Source organism: Lagenorhynchus albirostris, chromosome 15 (assembly GCF_949774975.1).
Source record: "Lagenorhynchus albirostris chromosome 15, mLagAlb1.1, whole genome shotgun sequence".
NCBI classification, from domain to species: Eukaryota; Metazoa; Chordata; class Mammalia; order Artiodactyla; family Delphinidae; genus Lagenorhynchus; species Lagenorhynchus albirostris.
The window spans coordinates 66,097,209-66,122,706 of record NC_083109.1 but is presented as its reverse complement, the minus strand read 5'-3'; the positions used below and the strand labels follow the sequence as shown (position 1 = coordinate 66,122,706).

The 25,498-nt window shown below is 39.4% G+C and overlaps 1 protein-coding gene across 1 annotated transcript in view; it reads left to right on the top strand.

Annotated features, from left to right (window-relative positions):
- The window catches only part of DNAH3 (dynein axonemal heavy chain 3), a 194,695-nt gene that overhangs the window by 17,171 nt on the left and 152,026 nt on the right, over nt 1–25,498 (top strand). The window contains exons 9-14 of the mRNA XM_060124014.1: nt 3,419–3,544; nt 4,730–4,925; nt 6,631–6,810; nt 11,030–11,166; nt 13,855–13,960; nt 14,152–14,330. Of these exons, the coding sequence (XP_059979997.1) occupies nt 3,419–3,544; nt 4,730–4,925; nt 6,631–6,810; nt 11,030–11,166; nt 13,855–13,960; nt 14,152–14,330 (924 nt within the window). The remainder of the gene's footprint in view (nt 1–3,418; nt 3,545–4,729; nt 4,926–6,630; nt 6,811–11,029; nt 11,167–13,854; nt 13,961–14,151; nt 14,331–25,498) is intronic.

Genomic DNA, 25,498 nt, shown 5'->3' with positions numbered 1-25,498 from the left:
CATATTCTTTTCCATTATGGTTTATTACAGGTTTATCTAACATAGTTCCCTGTGCTATATAGTAGGACCCTGTTGTTCATCCATTCTATATATAATAGTTTGCAGCCACTAACCCCAAACTCCCACTCTGTCCCTCTCCCACTCTCCCTCCCCCTTGGCAACCACAAGTCTGTCCTCTATGTCTGTGAGTCTGTTTCTGTTTCATAGATAAGTTCATTTGTGTCATATTTTAGATTCCACATATAAGTGATTCCACATATAAGTGATAAGTGTGGAAAGAAATATGTCTTTCTCTGTCTGACTTACTTCACTTAGTATGATAATCTCTACCTTCATCCATGTTGCTGCAAAAGGCATTATTTCATTCTTTTTTATGACTGAGTAATATTCCATTGTGTGTGTGTGTGTGTGTGTGTGTGTGTGTGTGTGTGTACCACATCTTCTTTATCCATTCATCTGTCAGTGGACATTTAGCTTGTTTCCATATCTTGGCTATTGTAAATAGTGCTGCTGTGAACATAGGGGTGCAGATACCTTTTCAAATTATAGTTTTGTCTGGATACATGCCCAGGAGTGGGATTGCTAGCTCATATGGCAACTCTATATGTATATTTTTAGTTTTTTGAGGTTATTCCTTTATGTAACTCAGGGCCAGCACAGGGTTGGCAAACAGTAGTCTCAGTTATATTCATCAGTGACTAAATTTGCCACAGGTAGTGGTAGAAGTCCAGAGGAGGCAGGAGCCACTTTTTTTCTCTTTCATTTTTCTAAATTGTTATTCACATACTTTAAAATTCACCCTTTTGAAGTGTACAATACAGTAATTTTGAGTATACTCACAGATTTGGGCAACTTTCCTGAAACTATTGGGAATATTTTCATTATCCCTGAAAGAAACCCTGTACCCATTAGCAGTCACCCTCTCTTCTCCCTTCCACTCAGCCCCTGGCAATATTAATCTGCTTTCTGTCTCCATGGATTGGCCTACTTTGGATATTTCATATAAGTGGAATCATACAATACGTGGCCTTTCATGTCTGGCTGCTTTCGCTTAGCATCATGTTTTCAAGATTCATCCATATTGAAGCATGTATCAGTACTTCATTCCTTTCTATGGCTGAATAATATTCCATTTTATGGCTATACCACATTTTGTTTATCCATTCATCAATTGCACTGGGAAGAAAGACTGATTTTTTTTATGAACCCCTCAAGAAGGGGTGTGAATCCTGGTGGGAGAATGAGGCCACCAGAGTTCACCAAAGGCAGGCTAATGAAATGATGAGCTGCCACCATCTGGGTTTTTTATTAGAAAAATTAGAGGCCGATATGTTTATGTAATTTTGATTGGGTGAACTTAATCAGTACCTCAGATATTTTGTTTGGGGAGGATCTATAGCTGTGAATGTGTTTAGTCTTTGGAGAGCCTTGTTACTTGGATAACTTACTTGTTTTTTCACATTCTTAGTTTTACCTATTTTTAAAAAGGAATTGCAGGTGGGGTCAACCTAGGACAGAGCCCACCAATGATAAGAAATAAACACATTCCCTCTTTGAACTGAATTCAGTTTTCTAAGGCATTGGAGGTGCTAGTAAGGACATTGGGGGAAAAAAGTAATTTTTTAATGAGGCAGAAGTATATAATAATAATTTATAGAAGAGTAATAATTTATAGAGTGGGCTCTGAAACCAGACAGCCTAGGTTCTGGTTCTTGCTCTGTCCCTGATGAACTGTGTGATTTGGGGAAGTTAATCTTTCTGGACCCCTGTTTCTTTATATGCAAAATGAGAATTATAACAATACTTCCCTCATGGGATTGTTGGGTGAAGTGCTTAAAACAGTGCTTGGCATACAGTAGTTGTTCAATAAATGAAGATACTGCTTTAACTACAAGCATGTTTATGGCCTCAAAAAATAAATTAACTTAGAAATTAACAAGAAAGTCAGTCACAGGACTGGTAAAATTGCCAGAAGTTCAGTACCAAGAGGATGTACACGTGAATCTAATTTGATCATATAGTGAAGATGACAAATTATTGAACATATAGCTTCTACTATAAGAAGGATTCTTATCACTTGCTTTTCATGGTTCCCTGAAGAAGATTATATAGGCAACAAAGGCACAAAAGTGAACCAAAATCATGTAGGTTTTTGTCAGCTGAACCAAAAAATCATCAAGGAGAAAGATTTGTTAAGGAAATGCTACAGAAAAATATTCTTATATGACCTGCAGCATTTAGCTTTAAACATTTAAAGAGGTCACCTAGTGATCAGTGAAGGGTGAGGGGTTTAGGGGCCAGAATGAGGGTCGTGATCTGAAGAAAGAGTAGATTTTTCTGGCCAGTGTGGGAAGTTTTTTAGGATTGAACTAAAGATGAGTAACATAGTTATCGGGTTGTGACCAGGGCCATGCTGGAGTTGGATATCAAAGTGTGTGGAGAGTGAGGTCCTCAAATTCTGCTCTCCCCTAGCAGTGCTTTGTGACTGGCCAGACAAGATGAAGACTAAGTTCACCACCTCCACCAAAAAGGAATAGAAATGTAGACTGCGGGATTTTAGAAGGATGAGGGAAAGTGCCTAATGGGTCATTACAGTGGATGATGAAAATGAGAAGCGAGAACTGAGGCAAGCTAAGAAAGTGAGCAAAGACCTAGTTTGGGAAGTTGTAGGCACTGATGATTTAAAAGACTGATTAATAAATGAATGAATAGGTGTCAGGAAGAGAAATGGTGGCCCTGTAAGCTATAAAAGGCCTTGCGGAGTGTGGTAAAGGGCAGAACCTCCATTAATCTGAGAGAAATAGAAGGTAAGATTATCATCAGAGAGGGCAGGAAGAGATTCATGTCTTCATTTAACAAATATTTATTGAGTACCCGTACTATGTAAGGTACTGTGCCAGGGATGCTGTGGGTGTCTCGGTGAGCCTGTCAGCTGTCGGGGGCAGGTCTATAGGGTTTTCTGGGCTCAGACCAAAGTGGACCTCCAAGTTGTTTTGAGTAGCTCACCCAGGGGCCACATTGAGGATTGAGTGGAACCCACTTGATCATGAAGGTGGTGCTTTGCTTGCCCTGTCCTCTGTGTCTTCACTGTTGGAAAGAGCTTTGATTTGTCCATTTGATATCCCAGTTCCCAGCCAGCCAAATTCCAGGTCAGTGTCAAAATCCCACTCCCCAGATTGGTTACCCGGAGCAGGACACATAGGAAGGCTCAGTAATACCTGCTGAGTTTATCTACTCCTTGCAAGAGTTCTTGTGAACTATCCACTCCCTCCTCAGACTCCCAGATTTTTTAGATATAATTCGTTTTAATCTGTTTATATCTCCTCTCACTGAAAATACATTTCCTTTGAACCCATCGTACAAAGTTTGTTATAAAGCATCTACTTAGCTTAGGAAGTTTTCCCCTCTCTTTCTGCAGATTTAAAGACCTCAGGTTTGTTCGAACAGCAGAATTACTGGCGGGAAAATTACCTCTGCTGCCTCACGAATATCAGGATGTCATCCAGAAACACTGCATGGAAGCACGCCAAATTCTTCTCAACAAGTCAGTATCTGGCCGCAGAATGGGGCTGTTATCACAGTATCATAAAGATCAAAAACTCTGTGAAGTGACAACGTATCCAACCTGGGGGGTGCACAGATTTTGCTGACTTCTCACTGACATCTTCCTCTGTTCTCTTCCTCCCATGTTCCCATCCCCGACAGCCTCTGTGCCTCCTCATGTACACTGATCTTTGACCCTCACTCCTGGTCTTCCTCTGCCTTTTTGAAACTCTCTCATTACCATTCCTCGATGAGAGTACCACTTCCATTCCCTCCCTCTGAAATCCTGTAGGCCTTGCTGGGTTACAGGACAATGCATGTAAATGACCTGTGTTCAGGTGGCCCAGATAAATACCTGCAGGGTTCCAAGGATGGGAGTTTTTAGTCACTTAATTCTTTTTTCCTTTGCAAATGCATGCAGGACTGTGTCCAGAGCCAGAGAAATTCCCTTATGTGAGATGATGGTGATAATACCTACCAACGGGTTTTTATTATCAGAGAAGATGTTTATACAATAGCTGGCATGTAGTAGCCATTAAATATAATGATTACATCTACAACTATGACTATTACCAGTACTTCTCTGACTGTTAGAGTAGTACTTTTCTAGCAGTCAGAAAAGAGAAGTGATAGGGTGCAAATGCCCGTGGTTCCCACTGGGAATTAGAAATTGGGGGAAGTAGGATGAAAGGAACAATGAGGCATCCATTTCTTCTTTCGGTTTTCTAATTTCTGCTCTCAACTTCTGAGCAGCCACTGCCACACTGGAGTTTCTCCTCCCAAGTTTCCTTCCTTTTCTCCTCTTTCTCTTTCCCCCTATAAAGTCTCAATCAGAAAACAGACATCCGCCAGGGAGAGAAGTTGGAGAGAACATTCCAGTTCCTTATACCCCTTTACCCCAATCTCTGAATATAATGAAGAAACTATAGACACTTTCGTCTTTCAGCAGGACTGTTCACTTGGGTACTGCTAATGGGAGAATAGCCTCTCAATCCAAATCTTATTACTGTCTTCTCCAGAAAGGGATGTTGGCAGGTGAAGTGGCCAGGGATATGAAAGTACCAATTTGCAAAGCTGCTTAATGGGAAAGGAGCCATCTGCCTTGTTGTGGGGAGTGGGGAGTGGCTGAGAGGACTTCTTGGAGCTTGGAAGAGATTCTTAGTTAGACGCCCTGCTTTCTTTACAGATGGATCCCCACCTGTGCCCAGCTTTTTGTCTCCCAGAAGGAGCAGTGGATCCTTTTTGCTCCCAAGAGTGACTATGGCTCCTCTCGTCGCATTGAGGAATATTTTGCTTCTGTTGCATCCTTCATGTCACTCCAGCTCAGGGAGTTGGTCATTAAGTCTCTGAAGGACCTCGTTTCCTTTTTCTTGGTACACAAGGTATGTAGGGGACCAGCAGTAGACCCTTTGGAGTGGAATCAACTGAGATAGACTCAGGATTCAGTCATGTAAGGTCCTCAGCTGTTAGCCAAGCCAAAAAGTAAGATCTTGATTTGAACACATATCAGGTGATTATTAGCTTATAAAAATGATTTATTTAAACACACAGCAACCTTTCCTGAGATAATTACCTCCTACTATATTGGTAAAAATCTATAGAACTAGAGAAATTAAGAAAATTTAAAGAAAGGTTGAATAAAATGGAACGCATACCTCCTACAGTAGAGGGAGTGGTCACTTTTTCATCCTCTCTATTAAAAGAAGGGGTTGAAAACGGTTTGTTATCAATTTTTGGCTTGATATTTAGGGACTGTTGTGTGTGTTCCTTGCAGATATTGGCTTTTGTTCTTCAGTCTTTGAAAGGGTACCTCTAAAAACAAAAGGCTTTATTGACCTAATAACTTCTTTCATGAAACTACTTCAGTGAAGTCTAGATTAAAAACTAAAACACTAAGTCCTGGTTTTCAAAGCATCCCTTAAATTTAGATAACCTGGGAGATCAAGGAATATTCTTTTGGATTTTATATTATGTGCCATTTTATCTTAAAAAGAGCTATAAAATTTAAAATTGCCTGTTAGAAAAGGTTAAGTTCTAAGCATTTTTACAAATAGAGTAAAAATGAACAATTGCCCTTTTGCTCAAAAGAATGTAGAACCAATGCTGTTGAATTTAGACTGCACTGTTAGCACTCTACAGTGGACTAATCTATACATGTCATTGTAATCATCTACTGGCTAAGCAGAAGAAACTCAGATGTGGGAACAAGTCTCACTCTAAAATTCCACACAAAGGGAAAACTAATGTCTTCATATATCTTAAAGAAAGAAATTTATGGGTATTTGGTACATAGTAGGCATTCAACTAATGCTTATCAATAATCCTTAAACCAATCTAGATATCTCTAGAATCAATTACTTGGACAAGTACTTTACAGCTGCCCCATGCCAATTTCATTAGGCACTGTAGTTTATGAAAGGTATTTTGTGTTACTAACCTGTGTTGGGAATTAGAAATATCTCCACACCAATATTTCTACTGCAGGAAGGTTGACAATTTTAGTGTCTAAAATATACTATATGCTAATTAGCAACTTCATGTGAGGTATACAGATAAAGTATTTATACTTGTGGATTCAGTCAACAAATTTTTATTGAGCACCTACGATGTACTAAATGATATTTTTGATATTTTGGAGGACGTAGATGGATCAGAGACAGATCCTGCCCTTAAGTTTAGTGTAGAGAAGATGTGCATGTAAATCTCATGAGAGAAAGATAAAATACCATAAGGAAGTGGAAATATGGAAGTTCAGAAGTGGAAGATTATTTCTTGCTGGGGAACAGGGAGGCTTCCCAGGGGAGGGGATTTTGAGCTGAATTTTAAAGGATGGGGAGGATTTGGAAATACTGACAAAGGAATTTCCAAGCAAAGTAAACATACTGAATCAAAGCTTCGAAGAAGGGGGAGAGGGTGAACTCAGGTGGGCTAAGCCATACTTTGCCCTTATTTTAAATATGAACAGTGCATGGTACCTTTCATTTCCTTTTCTGGTGCCCATGTAGTACTATAAATGGGTAAGATTCACTCCCTTGATTCTAGAAGGTTCCATTTTGTAATAATTTCCATATCTTATGTCTCCTGAAGGATGGGAATGATTTTGAGGAGCCCTACCAAGAGATGGAGTTCTTTATACCTCAGCTGATCATGATCAAGCTTGAAGTCAATGAGCCCATTATTGCCTTTAATCCATCTTTTGATGACTGCTGGGAATTAATACACAACTCTTTCTTGGAAATTATTAGGAACTCTAGGGGGATTCCCAAGGTATAGTATTCACTTAATTATTCATTTGTATTTTTATTCACATATTGAATAAAATATAGTTAAAATGGCTGCTTGTACAAGGTAGGGTTTTATTGATACTTTGGGAGATACATCCTGAGTACACCCACTTGACTCCCAGAAAGAGGATTTGGGCCTTAGAGAAATGTCCACACATCCCATTAACAAGGACACTAAGAGTTACTTTGTGAGAAAGTAGAGCTCCCCACATGATGCCAACCTCAAAAGGGCAGATGTGTCCCAAGCCATATCCATCCTGGGTTAATAATTCATGATGGATCAACTGCCGTGTACTTTGCCAAGAATTTTCATAAGACTGTGTCTAATTTAGTTCTTGAATTTCCATGTGTTTGTTTGTTTAACTCACTGTAGGCTTCTAGGGGAGAGATTAAAGCTTCCCTTCCTGGCCCAAGCCCTTTTCCAAGTTTCCTTTCCAGGGTGACATCACTTATCAGATTACAGACAGTTATTAGCAGACTTTTAGAACTGGGCAGGATCACCCACATGAGTGTGACTCTTTGGCATTCCATCTTCTGCCCCCTCTGGGTGGTTGGTGTGGCAAGAGGGCCGGTGTCCAGCCCCACATAGGGAAGGGACTCGCGGGGTGTTTCTCCCCTCCCCCTCCCTCCCCCTCCCTCCCCCTCCCTCCTTCCCCATGCATTATGTATGATGCTTGAATGCTCTTAAGCACTCTTCTCTTTGCAGTCCTGTGCTTAGAGGGTTCTAAGAGCTCATGATTAGAGTCAGACTTTGTAGGGAAGCATGTGAAGCCACATGTTCCAGTTGATTTCACCAGAGAACTCTAAATTGGGGGTTTTGAACCAAACCAAGTCAGGCTAACAGGAAAACTGGATGTTCAGAGGGGGAAGAAACGTGGGCAGCTCTCCTACAAGCAGTATCCCTAGGAAGGAAGTGAAAGAGAAGACCCTGTAATTTGGAAGGATAAGTGTGGGGCTTGGAGACAGTTAAAGTACATACCACTCAAGTTCCCCTTCACTGCTGTTGATCAGCAATGTTTGCAAGCAGCCGGGCTGGGAGCGCCCAGGGCTTATGCGGCTGCTGCTGCTAACAGCCTGGCAGGGGCTGGTAGTAGATTTAGGGGGTTGTAATGCCAAGAAGACATAGTCATAGGTCATAGTTTGTGCCAGGTTTGAAAGCTAGGCCCAAGTAAATGCTGATGATTCTACTAGACTATGAGAAAAAGCAGCCCCGGATCTGAATTCTCCATCTCGAGATGCCCATAGCACAGTCTGCCTCCCTGAACCCCTCACACTGTATTACCTCTGATCTGGGTAGTGACATTTTAAAAGAATAGTCCCTCAGGTTGAATATCTAAGAAGAATATCTAAGAACAGCAACAGATAGACGGTACCCCATCCCCTATCAGTCCTGTCTTATTTATGGTTAAAGATGAATTTTAAAAGTTGGAAAAAACGTCAGCATGAGATGTTTGAAAGTAGTACTCAAGTTGCAAAAGGAAAGCATATTTGTGAGAAAGTTACTAAAGGAAACCAAAGTAAATATTAGAAAATATTTGCCTTAGCAAAAAACTGAGAAAAACATGGATCTGTAATACTGACTGAAATGGAAAGAGGTGAACGAGAGACATAAATAAAAGGAAGCTGGATGAGATAAGGGAAGGATTTTATAAAATTGAAAGTGCAATAAGCAGAATTTAAAACAGCATTAGCAGTGGATGCATTACTTTCATAATCATTATATAGATATATAAAACACATTATATATACATAAATGTATATATATGTGTAAAATTATATATATGTAATTATATATTCCCCCTGTGGAATGGAGTTGCTTTGGTCAGTCTCTCTCCTGATGGGAGACTTTTCTAACTCAAAGTGCCAGGGAAATGCCAAAGTTGGAGAAGTATACAGGAGAAAGCACTGAAGGTAATGACAAAACCAAGAAGTCTGGGATCAGAGAGCCATGGAGATAAGCAGATAGTAACAATAATTACCTGGAAAGAGCACTATTGTTCTTGGCTCGGTTTTACAGACTGCTCTGTGGGGCATAGGAGAAGCAGCCACATTTTTTTACAGGTATATTTAAAAAAATTTTTAATTGAAGTATAGTTGAGTTACAGTGTTTCAGGTGTACAGCAAAATGATTCAGTTATACATATATGTGTATGTATTCTTTTTCAGATTCTTTTCCATTATAGGGTATTACAAGATATTGAATATAGTTTCCTGTGCTATACAGTGGGTCCTTGTTGTTTATCTGTTTTGTATATAGTAGTGTGTATCTGTTAATCCCAAATTCCAAATTTATCCCTCCTTCTCCATTGCCCTTTGGTAACCATAAGTTTGTTTTCTACATCTGTGAGTCTGTTTATATTTTGTAAATAAGTTCACTTGTGTTACATTTTAGGTTCCACATATAAGTGATATCATATGGTATTTGTCTCTCTCTTTCTGATTTACTTTACTTAGAATAATATTCTCTAGATCCATTCATGTTCCTGCAGCTGGCATTATTTCATTCTTTTTTATGGCTGAGCAATATTCCATTGTGTGTGTGTGTGTGTGTGTGTGTGTGTGTGTGTCTGTGTGTGTAGGCCACATTCATCTGTCAGTGGACATTTAGGTTGCTTCCATGTCTTGGCTATTATAAATAGTGCTACTATGAACATTGGGGTGCATGTATCTTTTTGAATTAGACTTTTCTCTGGGTATATGCCCAGGAGTGAGATCGCTGGATCATATGGTAACTATATTTTTAGTTTTTAAGGAACCTCCATACTGTTCTCCATAGTGAGAACCAGCCACATTTAAAATGTTCTTTCGATTGAAGACTTTTCCCAAGAGATAATCCCTTATCCTGCCCACCTATGATCTGTTGCAAGGCCTGAATGCTCCAGTTGTGCTGCCCTAAGCCATTTCACTCATATCCTGCTTTCAAACACTGCCTACAGTATGGCTACAGCAAAGAAGTTGCTTCTCCACTGGTTTAAAAACCTTTGGATTGTCCAAAGAGGGAAGACAAAGATCAGTTGCACTTGCTTTTCCCCCTTTCTAAATCAATGCGTTTTCATCAGCGGCATATAACTCATAACTCAGTAAAGCCCTCTGAAGAGTCTTTTCTTAGACGGATCACTAAAATCTTTCTTAGTAGGGAGAGCAGTGGAAGGCAATGGGTCCCCAACAAGGACTTGCAGCTTGCATGAGTCATGCAACTGAGAACATTCTCAGAGATACACATGTGCCATTAAGAAGTTGGAGTGTTGAATTCTCAGGAAAAATACTTTTTGTGCCTCAGATCATAACGACATAGCTTTTTCTCCTGAACTGAGAGAAGAATCTAGTACATCTCTCCCTTTCTTCAGATGAGAAAACTAAAGTCCAGAGAAAGTAGCTTACCTAAGGTCACATAGTCAGCTAGCGGCAGAGTTTGAGTTGGAACCCATGCCTCTAGTAGCTTTTCATTAGAGAGGAAAGTGTTTGGTGGTGGGGAGGGGTACCACTGTAGTATTTATTCACTCACACAATGTTTATGTGCACTTACTATGTGCCAAGCTCTGGTTAGGCCCTTCACAATAGTGAAGAAGTCAGATCCAGTCCAGACCCTCATGGTATTTATATCCCAGGACAAACCTAGAATAGCTCATTACACATTCATTTAATTACAATTATGTTGAGTGCCAAGTGGGATAAATTTAGAATGTGAACTTTAAGCAGGGAAACCTAACATCCACTGGGGGCCCAGGGGGGACTCTCTAAGGACATGAGAGTTGAAAGGAGCAAGAATTTGAAAGATGAGTAATCCAACAAGAGGAAGAGGAGAGAGAATAGAGGTAAAGGGAACAGTGGGGTGATTCCAGCACCATCCGAGAAGAGATAGAGTTGAAATGCAGCTGATGTCTCTGGAAATGAGTGCATTGCAGGAGACTTTACATTTTGGTGTCATCTTCTTTCTTGTGTCTTGTGGATGTCTTGTGACATTTAAACGTGGTTTCAGGACTTCCCTGGCAGTCCAGTGGTTAAGACTTTGCCTTCCAGTGCAGGGGGTGTGAGTTTGATCCCTGGTCAGGGAGCTAAGATTCCCACATGCCTCATGGCCAAAAAACCAAAAAACATAAACGGAAGCAATATTGTAACAAATTCAATAAAGACTTTGAAAATGGTCCACATCAAAAAATAAATCTTTAAAAAAAAAAATAAAAGTGGTTTCTCCTCTTTAGGTGGAATCTATCCTGTTCCCAGAGTTGAAAGGATATAATCTGATTCTTGGAACTGTTAATGCTGATGAAAAACTGGTTTCTGACTTTGTGGATCAAACTTTCGAGGTATTTCAGAAAAATCAAGTTGGCCCCTACAAGTAAGTTGGTTTAGTTGTAACTTAGCCATTGGCATTGGTTTAGAGTTCCTAACTGTCATCAAATAAACAATCCCTGTTCCCACATACCTGAAAGAATAAGAGTAGCCAATGTTTACTTACATCAGTGTTACTATTTAGCCCTATTTGCAGATATGGAAACCATAACTTATCAGCAAATAGATAGGAGAGCCACAATTCAGATAACAGGTTCACCTCTATTATATGAAAGCCATGGCACCAGACAGGTTCTGGCATTTAGAAATTCATGGATTTTAACCAGTGGGCAGGCACCAGTTCTTCCCACCAGGAAGCCTGCACAAGCCCCTGGACCAACCTGACTCACCAGGGTGCAGACACCAGAAACAAGAGGAACTACAGTCCTGCAGCCTGCAGAACAGAGACCACAAACACAGAAAGTTAGACAAAATGAGATGGCAGAGGACTATATTCCAGACAAAGGAAGAAGATAAAACCCCAGAAGAACAACTAAGTGAAGTAGAAATAAGCAATCTACCTGGAAAAGAATTCAGAGTAATGATAGTGAAGATGATCCAAGGTCTCAGAAACAGAATGGAGGTACAGACTGAGAAGATACAAGAAATCTTTAACAAGGAGCTAGAAGATTTAAAGAACAAACAAACAGAGATGAACAATAGAATAACTGAAATGAAAAATACAGTAGAAGGAATCAATAGCAGAATAAATGAGGCAGAAGAATGAATAAGTGAGCTGGAAGACAGATCAATTGGTGGAAATCACTGCTGCAGAACAGAATAAAGAAAAAAGAATGAAAAGAAATGAGGACAGTCTCAGAGACCTCTGGGACAACATTAAATGCACCAATATTTGCATTGTAGGAGTCCCAGAAGGAGAAGAGAGAGAAAAAGGGCCTGGGAAAATATTTGAAGAGATAATAGCTGAAAACTTCCCTAACATGGGAAAGGAAACACTCACTCAATTCCAGGAAGTGCAGAGAGTCCCATACAGGACAAACCCAACGAGAAACACATATTAATCAAATTGACAAAAATTTAAAACAAAGAGAAAATATTAAAAGCAACAAATAACATACAAGGGAACCCCATACAGTTATCAGCTGATTTTTCAGCAGAAACTTTGCAGGCCAGAAGTGAGTGGCATGATATACTTAAAGTGTTGAAAAGGAAAAACCTGCAACCAAGAATACTCTACCCAGCAAGGCTCTCGTTGAGACTCGACGGAGAAATCAAAAGCTTTACAGACAAGCAAAAGCTGAGAGAATTCAGCACCACCAAACCAGCTTTACAACAAATACTAAAGGAACTTCTCTAGGTGGAAAAGAAAAGCCCACAACCAGAAACAATAAAATTACGAAAGGGAAAGCTCACTGGTAGAGGCAAACATACAATAAAGGTAGGAAATCATCCACACACAAATATGATGTCACAAATATGATGTCAAAACCAGCAATTGTGAGAAGAGGAGACTACAAGTGCAAGATATTGGAAATACATTTGAAATTAAGAGACCAGCAACTTAAAACAATCTTGTATGTATATATGTGTGTGTGTATATATATATATAGACTGCTATGTCAAAACCTCATGGTCACTGCAAACCAAAAATGTACAATAGATACAAAAAAGGAAAAGCAATCCAAACACAACCCTAAAGATAGTCATCAAATCACAAAAGAAGAGAACAAAAGAGGAAGGGAAGCAAGAAGACTAGACCAGAAAATTCTGCATTATGAGGGGCTGTCCTGTGTATGGTAGGATGTTTAGCAGCATCCCCGGCTTCTACCTGTTAGTAGGACGCTCCCCAGTTTTGACAACCCAAAATGTCTTCAGACATGGCCAAATGTCCCCTGGGGGCAAAATCACCCCCAGCTGAGAACTGCTGCTAATCTATCCTGAAAACCACGGCCTCAGATTTGAAAGCTCTGCCCTCGTGAATTTAATCTGGTGTCATCTATTTGAAACCCCTGTTTACCCTGTTGTTGATTCTTATACATATAGTTTGTTTTTCTGTACTGACGGTTCCATGAGCTTCTCCTTGTATCTCAGTTTCAGAGTCTCTGAAGTGTTAGCCAGCTCTTGGAAGTATACTCCTGGGCCCCACAAAGTTAATTCTGTTTACTCCATTTCATCTTTATTTTAATTCAAACTTATTTTAAGTCAGAGCATCCCCCAAACATCCTCCAATTTGGGGGAAATCTGTCCAGCCATTTCTGCCTTATCTGACAACAGACGGAGGGAAACTTAATTCTATTCAATAGACTTTAGGTTCATTAGTTACAAATTTTCATCTTAAAATTTAGATGTAGAACTTTAGAACCGGAAGGAGGGATGGGAAGTAATGTTTATTGCACATTCACTGTACGTTAGACGTAGTATTAATTGCTTTAAATATATAATATTACAGCTTTACAACAATCCAGTGAGCTGTTATCATTTCCACTTAAAATTAAGGACACTGATCTTTGAAAAAGAGAAATATCTTGTCTAAGTTCATGCAGCTAGGAAGTGGCAAAATTGGAATTTGAAGCTAAAGTTCTGAATTCCCAGTTCACTCTACTTTGCCACGTTATATTCCTCTTTCGTGATTTGGGCTGGTTTTTATGATATTATCTCTTCATTTCCCACTCTGACTAATCTGATTTGGTGACCTGTGTTTGTATGTTTGATTTTTTGCTCTTCAATATGGAAGATACTTAAATGAATACAAGAAGTATGATGACTTATTGGATAACACTGCAGAGCAAAACATCACTGCATTCCTGAAAGAAAATCATGAAATTGAGGATTTTGTGATGGTAGGAGATGCCACTTGACATTTCGTATCTTGGTTACATGTGCTACAGGCAATCCATTGAGTAGTCAGTGTGTTTCATTAGTATATATACTATGCTCAACATTGTACTATATTGGCTGGGGGGTGAGGCTTGGGGGCAAATGCATAGAGGCTAGAGGCAAATTAATCTACTGAATCTACTCTCTTCTACAGAGGATCAATAGCATAAAAAAGCGGAGAAATGAAATTGCATCCATGCACATTACCGTGCCTTTGGCCATGTTCTGCCTTGACACCATGACCCTAAATTATGATCTCTGTGAGCGAGCCCAAAATCTTAAAGACCATCTGATTCAATTCCAAGTGGATGTAAACCGGGACACCAACACCAGGTATTATTGTTTCATGCAGAGAAATAGCAATGATAATTGGCATGAATGGGAGAATGGAAAAGTGGACAGAACTTGCACCTTCCAGCAATGACCAGATTGAACTTCCATTTCACGTTGTTTCTGCACAAAGTGACAGTTGCAGGGAATCAGGTTCAGGCTAGAAGGTGAACAGTTAGGAGAGAACTACCTGGGTCTTGGAGTAGGAAGGTGGAAAGCATCCTGAGGCAGTTCATCTCTGATCCTTCAGCCTTTGCTTTCTTGCAGGCAACTTCAGAGAGAAATTACTTGACTGTCTGAGGTCACAGGCTCTCTCACTGGCCATCTAGCAGTGAAGACACAGCGTGATTACAGGCAGCCCTTAGAATCTCTTCTATACAGACTTCTACTGTCTGGGTCTGGGGATTCTGTCATTCAATGTGAAACTCTATATTGTGCCTTCATTTTACTGATGAGTATTTATTAAAGACGTTTTTGGTTGTAAGGGATAGGAGGCCAGACTAATGTAAAACAAGGCTAATGTAAAACAAGGAATTTGGGACTCACATGTTGGAAAGTTTAGGAGTTGCTAGCTTCAGGCCCTCAACACTACAATTAGAATGCAGTCTTCCTCCCTCTACTTGACTGTCCTCTGTGTCAGCTCTGTTCTCTGAGAGATTCTCTCCAGTTTGTGGGCCCCAGCAGCTCCAGACGTACATCCTCCCAGGTTTCCATCCACGGGAAAAAATGGTTTCCCTTTTTTCCAACACTGTGGCACTGGCTGGTTTGGCACTGGCCTGACTTGGGTTGTTTGGGCAACAGCAAGGCAAACACCATAGCCAAGCGGATGGTTTAGATTTGGGTAGTGTTCTCATCTCTAAACCATGAGAACCAAGAAAGAGAAGGATGAGGTACCCCAAGAAGGCTTAGGCTGTGGTTAACAGAAAAGGGAATGATGCTAAGAGGCTGGGACAGCAACTATCTGCTACTCTGTTTCTATTTGAATGTTACAAAACGGTTAGCCCGTGTTATTTTAGCTCTCTTCCTCAGAGAGCTTTAAACTATAGACTAAAATGATTTAGTACTAATAACCACTATTAAATTGTTATATAGTATATTATTCATATACATGTAGATAAATATAAGTTTAGCATTTTATAGCTCTTTTAAGGTTTATAAACTGCATATCAGAAACTCATCAGGAAATTAATTATGATAATAGCTACCATTTTTCCTACACATGTTGTAGTCCAAGCACTGTGTAAGTGTTCTGAACATTCAGGATCTAATCAGGTCTTTACACCAACCATAAGAAGTTGTTCATTACTCTCTCCATTATGTTGATGAAGAAACTGAGCTCCAAAAGGTCAGCGAGTGGCATATCCAGGGCTTAACCTAGTTCATTTTGACTCCAAATTAATGTTTTCCACCACTGCACTCAACTCTCACTGGGTAACGAAATGGTGGGGTTCCTGGTTTGGGAGCCAGAAGGCTTGGTTTTGAATCCAAGACCTTCTGTTTGCTAGCTTGTGTCCCCTGGCTTCACCTCTTGGATCTTCAGTTCCTTTGCCTATAGAATAAACATTTGGGACTAGGGCAGTAAAATGTTTTCAGCCTTCAGACTACTAGGACACTTTCCTTTGGAAAGTTTGAGCATCAAGCAATTTTTTTTTCTTAAACATTTGTTCCTGTCAAATCAAAGCAACATAGTGCCTTGGTTGGTCAGTGCGTTCTTTCTCATCAAAATAAATGTACAATTTCCTTTGGCCTTTTTAATATAAATGAAAGTTAGGGTCCCATTACAAACCTGGGGATTTCTAAGGACCCAGACACTCCAGGTTAGTAATTGAGTTCTGAATTTTCTTTCTACCTTAAAAATAGTGATTCTGACTCATTTGGTCTTCTCAGCCACCCCATGAGGTAGATAAAACATATATAAGACACCCTACTGAATGAAGAGAGAAAAACTAACTTGCCTGATTAGGTGAGTTTGAGTCTTCTGAACCCTTGCTACTTCATTGTCCTGTAATTGCTGAGTGGAGTACCTTCCTGTTTCCAGTGATTATGTGTGCCCTAGAAAGGGGCGCTCTGGTCATATAGGCAGGGGGCACCTTGGAGTGCATTGGTAAGAAAGTGGGCATGCCATCCATTTCCACTACAGGTACAAGGTCTAAAGTTGCTAGAACAATGACCTGAAATATTGACCAGAAACACAAGGCCCTGAGTTAGAGATATAAGAAATTATCCCTCTGGTCTAGCTGTTTGTTTCCTTCAGGGTAGGAAATCTTGTCCAAACAGTGACAACAAGGTAGAGAGAGGCCGTAGATTGATGCAAAATGTATTGGTCTCCCTTATGGCATCCCCTACACCAGAAAGAGAGTGGTCCTGTGCTTACAGAACACCTGGACCTTTATATTTTAAATGATATTATAAGTACGTGTAGAAGACAGTATTTCTTTTTTTTTTTTTAACATCTTTATTGGGGTATAATTGCTTTATAATGGTGTGTTAGTTTCTGCTTTATAACAAAGTGAATCAGTCATACATAAACATATGTTCCCATATGTCTTCCCTCTTGCGTCTCCCTCCCTCCCACCCTCCCTATCCCACCCCTCCAGGCTGAAGACAGTATTTCTTGTCCTTAGTTTATTCCTAGATATTGCTAAGGTGTTATGTTGGTCCAATTGTTAATGTCGTCAACCCATATTCAGGACTTTTTAGAGGGTCTAGTAGTTAATGGGTATAAAGGAAAAACTCAATTCCGTCTACCTCCTGAGTACGGAAAATCCAGTTCTTCTCTACTGTGTCTTTTCTGTGTGTCTCCTATATATTTTTTTATTGGAGTATAATTGCTTTACAATGTTGTCTTAGTTTCTGCTGTACAAAAAATTGAACCGGCTGTATGTACACATATATCCCCTCCCTCTTGGACCTGCCTTCCATCGCCCCCATCCCACCCATCGAGGTCATCACAGAGCACTGAGCTGAGCTCCCCATGCTATACCGCAGGTTCCCACTAGCTATCTGTTTTACACATGGTAGTGTATTTATGTCAAACCTAATCTCCCAATTCATCCCACCCTGCCCTGCCCCCCCGTGTCCACATGTCCATGCTCTACATCTGCATCTCTATTCCTGCCGTGGAAATAGGTTCATCTGTACTATTTTTCTAGATTTCACATACATGCATTAATACATGATATTTGTCTTTCTCTTTGTGACTTACTTCACTCTGTATGACAGACTCTAGGTCCATTCATATCTCTACAAATGACCCAATTTCATTGCTTTTTAGGCCTGAGTGATATTCCATTGTATATATGTACCACATCTTCATTATCTATTCATCTGTCAATGGACATCTAGGTTGCTTCCATGACCTGGCTATTGCAAATAGTGCTGCAGTGAACATTGGGGTACATGTGTCTTTCTGAATTATGGTTTTCTCTGGGTATATGCCCAGTAGTGGGATTGCTGGGTCATATGGTAATTCTGTTTTTAGTGTTTTAAGGAACCTGCATACTGTTCTCCATAGTGGCTGTATCAATTTACATTCCCACCAACAGTGCAAGAGGGTTCCCTTTTCTCCACACCATCTCCGGCATTTATTGTTTGTAGATTTTTTGATGATGGCCATTCTGACTGGTGTGAGGTGATACCTCATTGTAGTTTTGATTTGCATTTCTCTAATAATTTGTGACGTTGAGCAGCTTTTCATGTGCCTCTGGGCCATCTGTATGTCTTCTTTGGAGAAATGTCTATTTAGGGCTTCCACCCATTTTTTGATTGGGTTGTTTGTTTTTTTGATATTGAGCTAAGTGAACTGTTTGTATATTTTGGAGATTAATCCTTTGACCATTGCTTTGATTGCAGATATTTTCTCCCATTCTAAGGATTGTCTTTTCATCTTGATTATGGCTTCCTTTGCTGAGCAAAAGCTTTTAAGTTTCATTAGGTCCCATTTGTTTATTTTTGTTTATATTTTTATTACTTTAGGAGGTGGGTCAAAAAAGATCTTGCTGTGATTTATGTCAGAGTGTTCCTCTCATGTTTTCCTCTAAGAGTTTTATAGTGTCCGGTCTTACATTTAGGTCTTTAACCCATTTTGAATTTATTTTTGTGTATGGTGTTAGGGAGTGTTCTAATTTCATTCTTTTACAAGTAGCTGTCCAGTTTTCCCGGCACCACTTATTGAAGAGACTTTCTTTTCTTCATTGTATATCCTTGTCTCCTTTGTCATAGATCAGTTGACCATATGTGCGTGGGTTTATCTCTGGGGTTTCTATCCTGTTCCATTGATCTGTATTTCTGTTTTTGTACCAGTACCATACTGGCTTGATTACTGTAGCTTTGTAGTATAGTCCAAAGTCAGAGAACCTGATTCCTCCAGCTCTGTTTTTCTTTCTCAAAATTGCTTTGGCTATTCGGGGTCTTTTGTGTTTCCATACAAATTGTAAGATTTTTTGTACTAATTCTGTGAGAAATGCCATTGGTAATTTGATAGAGATTGCATTGAGTCTGTAGATTGCTTTGGGTAATATATTCATTTTCACAATATTAATTCTTCCTATCCAAGAACATGGTATATCTCTCCATCTGTTTGTGTCATCTTTGATTTCTTTCATCAGTGTTTTATAGTTTTCGGTGTACAGGTCTTTTGCCTCCTTAAGTAGGTTTATTCCTAGGTATTTTATTCTTTTATATTCTTTTTGGTGTATTGGTAAATGGGATTGTTTCCTTAATCTCTCTTTCTGATCTTTTGTTGTTAGTGTATAGGAATGCAAGAGATTTCTGTCCATAAATTTTGTATCCTGCAACTTTACCAAATTCATTGATTAGCTTTAATAGTTCTCAGGTGGCATCTTTAGGATTTTCTATGTATAGTATCATGTCATCTGCAAACAGTGACAGTTTTACTTCTTCTTTTCCAATCTGTATTCCTTTTATTTCTTTTTGTTCTCTGGATGCCGTGGCTAAGACTTCCAAAGCTACGTTGAATAATAGTGGTGAGAGTGGACATCCTTGTCTTGTGCCAGATCTTAGAGGAAATGCTTTCAGTTTTTCACCATTGAGAATGACGTTTGCTGTGGGTTTGTCGTATATGGCCTTCATTATGTTGAGGTAGGTTCCCTCTATGCCCACTTTCTGGAGAGTTTTTAATCATAAATGGGTGTTGAATTTTGTCAAAAGCTTTTTCTGCATCTTTTGAGATGATCATATGGTTTTTATTCTTCAATTTGTTAATATGGTGTATCACATTGATTGATTTGCGTATATTGAAGAATCCTTGCATTCCTGGGACAAATCCCACTTGATCATGGTGTATGATCCTTTTAATATGCTGTTGCATTTGGTTTGCTAGTATTTTGTTGAGGACTTTTGCATGTATATTCATCAGTGATATTTGTCTGTAATTATCTATTTTTGTGGTATTTTTGTCTGGTTTTGTTATCATGGTGATGGTGGCCTTGTAAAACAAGTTTGGGCGCGTTCCTTCCTCTGCAATTTTTTTGTAAGAGTTTGAGAAAGATGGATGTGAGCTCTTCTCTAAATGTTTGATAGAATTCACCTGTGAAGCCTTCTGGTCCTGGACTTTCGTTTGTTGGAAGATTTTCAATCACAGTTTCTATTTCGTTACTTGTGATTGGTCTGTTCATATTTTCTATTTCTTCCTGGTTCAGTCTTGGAATGTTGTATCTTTCCAAGCATTTGTCCATTTCTTCCAGGTTGTCCATTTTATTGGCATAGATTTGCTTGTACTAGTCTCTTATGATCCTTTGTATTTCTGCAGTGTCAGTTGTAATTTCCCCTTTTTCATTTCTAATTTTAATGATTTTAGTCCTCTCCCTTTTTTTATTGATAAGTCTGGGGAAAGATTTATCAATTTTGTTTATGTTCTTAAAGAACCAGCTTTTAGTTTCATTGATCTTTGCTATTGTTTTCTTCATTTCTTTTCATTTATTTCTGCTCTGATCTTTATGATTTCTTTCCTTCTACTAACTTTGGGTTTTCTTTGTTCTTTTTTGTCTGGTTGCTTTAGGTGTAAGTTTAGATTGTTTATTTGAGATGTTTCTTGTTTCTTGAGGTGAGATTGAATTGCTATAAACTTCCCTCTTAGAACTGCTTTTGCTGCGTCCCATAGGTTTTGGGTCATTGTGTTTTCATTGTCATTTGTTCCTATGTATTATTTATTTTCTCTATGATTTCTTCAGTGACCTCTTGGTTATTTAGCAGTGCACTGTTTAGCCTCCATGTGTTCGTGTTTTTTACAGTTTTTTTCCTTTAGTTGATTTCAAATCTGATAGCATTGTGGTCAGAAAAGATGCTTGATACAATTTCAATTTCCTTAAATTTAGCAAGGCTTGATTTGTGTCCCAAGATATGATCTACCTTGGAGAATGTTCCGTTTACACTTGAGAAGAATGTGCATTCTTCCGCTTTTGGGTGGAATGTCCTATAAATATCAATTAAATCTATCTGGTCTATTGTGTCATTTAAAGCTTGTTCCCTTATTTATTTTCTGTCTGGATGATCTATCCCTTTGTGTAAGTGGGGTTTTAAAATCCCCCACTATATTTGTGTTACTTTCGATTTCCCCTTTTATGGCTGTTAGCATTTGCCTTATGTATTGAGGTACTCCTATGTTAGGTGCATAAGTATTTATGATTGTTATATCTTTTTGGATTGATCCCTTGATCATTATATAGTGTCCTTCCTTATCTCTTGTAACAGTCTTCATTTTATCTGATACGACTATTGCTACTCCAGCTTTCTTTTGATTTCCATTTGCATGGAATATCTTTTTTCATCCCCTCATTTCAGTCTGTATGTGTCCCTAGGTCTGAAGGGGGTCTCTTGTGGACAGCATATATATGGGTCTTGTTTTTGTATACATTCAGCCAGTCTGTGTCTTTTGGTTGGAGCATTTAATCCATTTACATTCAACATAATTATCAATATGTATGTTCCTATTACCATTTTCTGAATTGTTTTGTGTTTGTTTTTGTGGATCTTTTTCTTCTCTTGTGTTTCCTGCCTAGAGAAGTTCCTTTAGCATTTGTTGTAAAGCTGGTTTGGTGGTGCTGAATTCTCTTAACTTTTTCTTGTCTGTAAAACTTCTGATTTCTCTGTCAAATCTAAATGAGATCCTTGTGGGTTAGCGTAATCTTTGTTGTAGGTTTTTCCCTTTCATATAAATATATCCTGCCACTCCCTTCTGACCTGCAGAGTTTCAGCTGAAAAATCAGCTGATAACCTTATGGGGATTCCCTTGTATGCTATATTTAGCTTTTTCCTTGCTGCTTTTAGTATTTTTTCCTTGAATTTGTTTTTTGTTAGTTTGATTAATATGTGTCTTGCTATGTTTCTCCTAGGGTTTATCCTATATGGGACTCTCTGCGCTTCCTGGACTTGGGTGGCTATTTCCCTTCGCATGTTAGGGAACTTTTCAACTATAATCTCTTCAAATATTTTTTCAGACCGTTTCTCTTTCTTTTCTGCTTCTGGGACCCCTTTAATTTGAATGTTGGTGCATTGTTAAATGTTGTCCCAGAGGTCTCTGAGACTGTCCTCAATTCTTTTCATTCTTTTATCTTAATTCTGCTCCTTGGCAGTTATTTCCACCATTCTACCTTGAAGCTCACTTATCCTTTCTTCTGCCTCAGTTATTCTGCTATTGATTCCCTCTAGAGTATTTTTAATTTCAGTTATTGTGTTGTTCATCACTGTTTGTTTGTTCTTTAGTTCTTTTAGGTCTTTGTTAAACATTTCTTGTATTTTCTTGATCCGTGCCTCCATTCTATTTCCAAAATTTTGGATTTTCTTTACTATCATTACTCTGAATTCTTTTTCAGGTAGGTTGCTTATTTCCTTTTCATTTATCTGGGATTGTGAGTTTTTACCTTGCTCCTTCATCTCTAACATATTTTTTTGTCATCTCATGTTTTTTCGATGGTTGGGTCTGTGTTCCTGTCTTACTAGTTGTTTGGCCTGAGACCTCCAGCACTGGAGTTTCCAGGTAGTTGGGTGGAGCCGGGTCTTGGTGCTGAGATGAGGACCTCTGGGAGACCTCACTCTGATGAATATTCCCTGGGGTCTGAGGTTTTCTATCAGTCGAGCAGTTTGGACTTGGCACTCCCACCACAGGAGCTCAGGCCCAACCCTTGGACTGGGAGCCAAGATCCTGCAAGCTCTGTGGCACAGGAGAAAAGAAAAAACAAGGAAGAACAATAACAAAGAATAAAAAAGAAAATAAAATTAGAAAAATTTTAAAATCTATTAGAAAAAAATAAAACTGTAAATGAAACAACAACAATGTAAAACAGGGTTCAAGATGGCGGAGTAGAAGGACGTGCGCTCCCTCCCTCTTGTGAGAGCACCAGAATCACAACTCACTGCTGAACAATCATCAACAGGAAGATACTGGGTCTCACCAAAAAAGATACCTCACATCCAAAGACAAAGCAGAAGCTGCCATGAGATGGCAGGAGGTGTGCACTCACAATAAAATCAAATCCCATAACCACTGGGTAGGTGGCTCACAAACTAGAGAACAATTATACCACAGAAGTCCACCCACTGGATTGAAGGTTCTGAGCCCAACGTCAGGCTACCCAACCTGAGGGTCCAGCAATGGGAGGAGGAATTCCCAAGAATCAGACGTTGAAGGCTAGCAGGATTTGATTGCAGGACTTTGACAGGACTGGAGGAAACAGAGACTCCACTCTTGGAGGACACACACAAAGTAGTGTGCGCATCAATACCCAGGGGGAAGGTGCAGTGACCCCATAGGAGATTGAACCAGACCTACCTGCTAGTGTTGGAGGGTCTTCTGCAGAGGCGGGGGGTGGCTGTGGCTCACCACAGAGACAAGTACACTGGCAGCAGAAGTTCTGGGAAGTACTCCTTAGCGTGAGCCCTCCTGGAGTCAGCCATTAACCCCACCAAGAGCCTGTAGGCTCCAGTGCCGGTTGTCTCAGACCAAACAACCAAGAGGGAGGAAACTCAGCCCCACCCATCAGCAGACAAGTGGATTAAAGTTTTACTGCTCTGCCTGCCAGAGCAACACCCAGCTCTGCCCACCACCAGTCCCTCCCATCAGGAAGCTTGCACAAGCCTCTTAGATAGCCTCATCCACCAGAGGGCAGACAGCAGAAGCAAGAAGAACAACAATCCTGCAGCCTGTGGAACGAAAACCACATTCACAGAAAGATAGACAAAGTGAAAAGGCAGAGGGATATGTACCAGATGAAGGAACAAGATAAAACCCCAGAAAAACAACTAAATGAGGTAGAGATAGGCAACCTTCCAGAAAAAGAATTCAGAATAATGATAGTGAAGATGATCCAGGACCTCGGAAAAAGAATAGAGGCAAAGATCGAGTAGATGCAAGACCTGTTTAACAAAGACCTAGAAGAATTAAAGAACAAACACCTAGAAGAATTAAAGAACAAACAAACAGAGATGAACAATATAATAACTGAAATGAAAAATAAACTAGAAGGAATCAATAGCAGAATAACTGAGGCAGAAGAATGGATACGTGACCTGGAAGACAGAATGGTACAATTCACTGCTGTGGAACAAAATAAAGAAAAAAGAATGAAAAGAGCCTAAGAGACCTCTGGGACAACATTAAATGCACCCAAATTCACATTATAGGGGTCCCAGAAGGAGAAGAGAGAGAGAAAGAACCCGAGAAAATATTTGAAGAGATTATAGTCGAAAAGTTCCCTAACATGGGAAAGGAAATAGCCACCCACGTCCAGGAAGCACAGAGAGTCCCATACAGGATAAACCCAAGGAGAAACACGCCAAGACACATAGTAATCAAACTGGCAAAAATTAAAGACAAAGAAAAATTACTGAAAGCAGCAAGGGAAAAACGACAAATAACATACAAGGGAACTCCCATAAGGTTAACAGCTGATTTCTCAGCAGAAACTCTACAAGCCAGAAAGGATTAGCATGATATACTTAAAGCGATGAAAGGGAAGAACCTACAACCAAGATTACTCTACCCAGCAAGGATCTCATTCAGATTCGATGGAGAAATCAAAAGCTTTACAGACAAGCAAAAGCTAAGAGAATTCAGCACCACCAAACCAGCTCTACAACAAATGCTAAAGGAACTTCTCTAAGTGGGAAACACAAGAGAAGAGAATGACCTACAAAGACAAACCCAAAAGAATTCAGAAAATGGTAATAGGAACATACATATTGATAATTACCTCAAATGTGAATGGATTAAATGCTCCAACCAAAAGGCAGAGGTTTGCTGAATGTATACAAAAACAAGACCCATATATATGCTGTGTACAGGAGACCCACTTCAGACCTAGGGACTCATACAGACTGAAAGTGAGGGGATGGAAAAAGATATTCCGTGCAAAGGGAAAGCAAAAGAAATCTGGAGTAGGAATACTCATATCAGATAAAATAGACTTTAAAATAATGTTACAAGAGACAAGGAAGGATACTAATGATCAAGGGATCAATCCAAGAAGAAGATATAAGAATCATATTTGCACCCAACATAGGAGCACCTCAATACATAAGGCAAATGCTAACAGCTATAAAAGGAAGCTGACAGTAACACACTAATAGTGGGGGATTTTAACACCTCACTTACACCGAGGGACAGATCATCTGGACAGAAAATTAATAAGGAAACATAAGCTTTAAATGACACAATAGACCAGATAGATTTAATTGATATTTATAGGACATTCCATCTGAAAACAGCAGACTACACTTTCTTCTCAAGTGCACACAGAACATTCTCCAGGATAGATCACATCTTGGGTCACAAATCAAGCCTCAGTAAATTTAAGAAAATTGAAATCATATCAAGCATCTTTTCTGACCACAATTCTGTGAGATTAGAAATGAATTACAGGGCAAAAAACCATAAAAAACACAAACACATAGAGGCTAAACAATATGTTACTAAATAACCAAGCGATCACTGAAGAAATCAAAGGGGAAATCAAAAAATACCTAGAAACAAATGACAAAACATGACGGCTCACAACTTATGGGATGCAGCAAAAGCAGTTCAGAGGGAAGTTTATAGCAATACAATCCTACCTCAACAAACAAGAAACATCTCTAATAAACAATCTTACCTTACACCTAAAGTGACTAGAGAAACAAGAACAAACAAAACCCAAAGTTAGTAGAAGGAAAGAAAT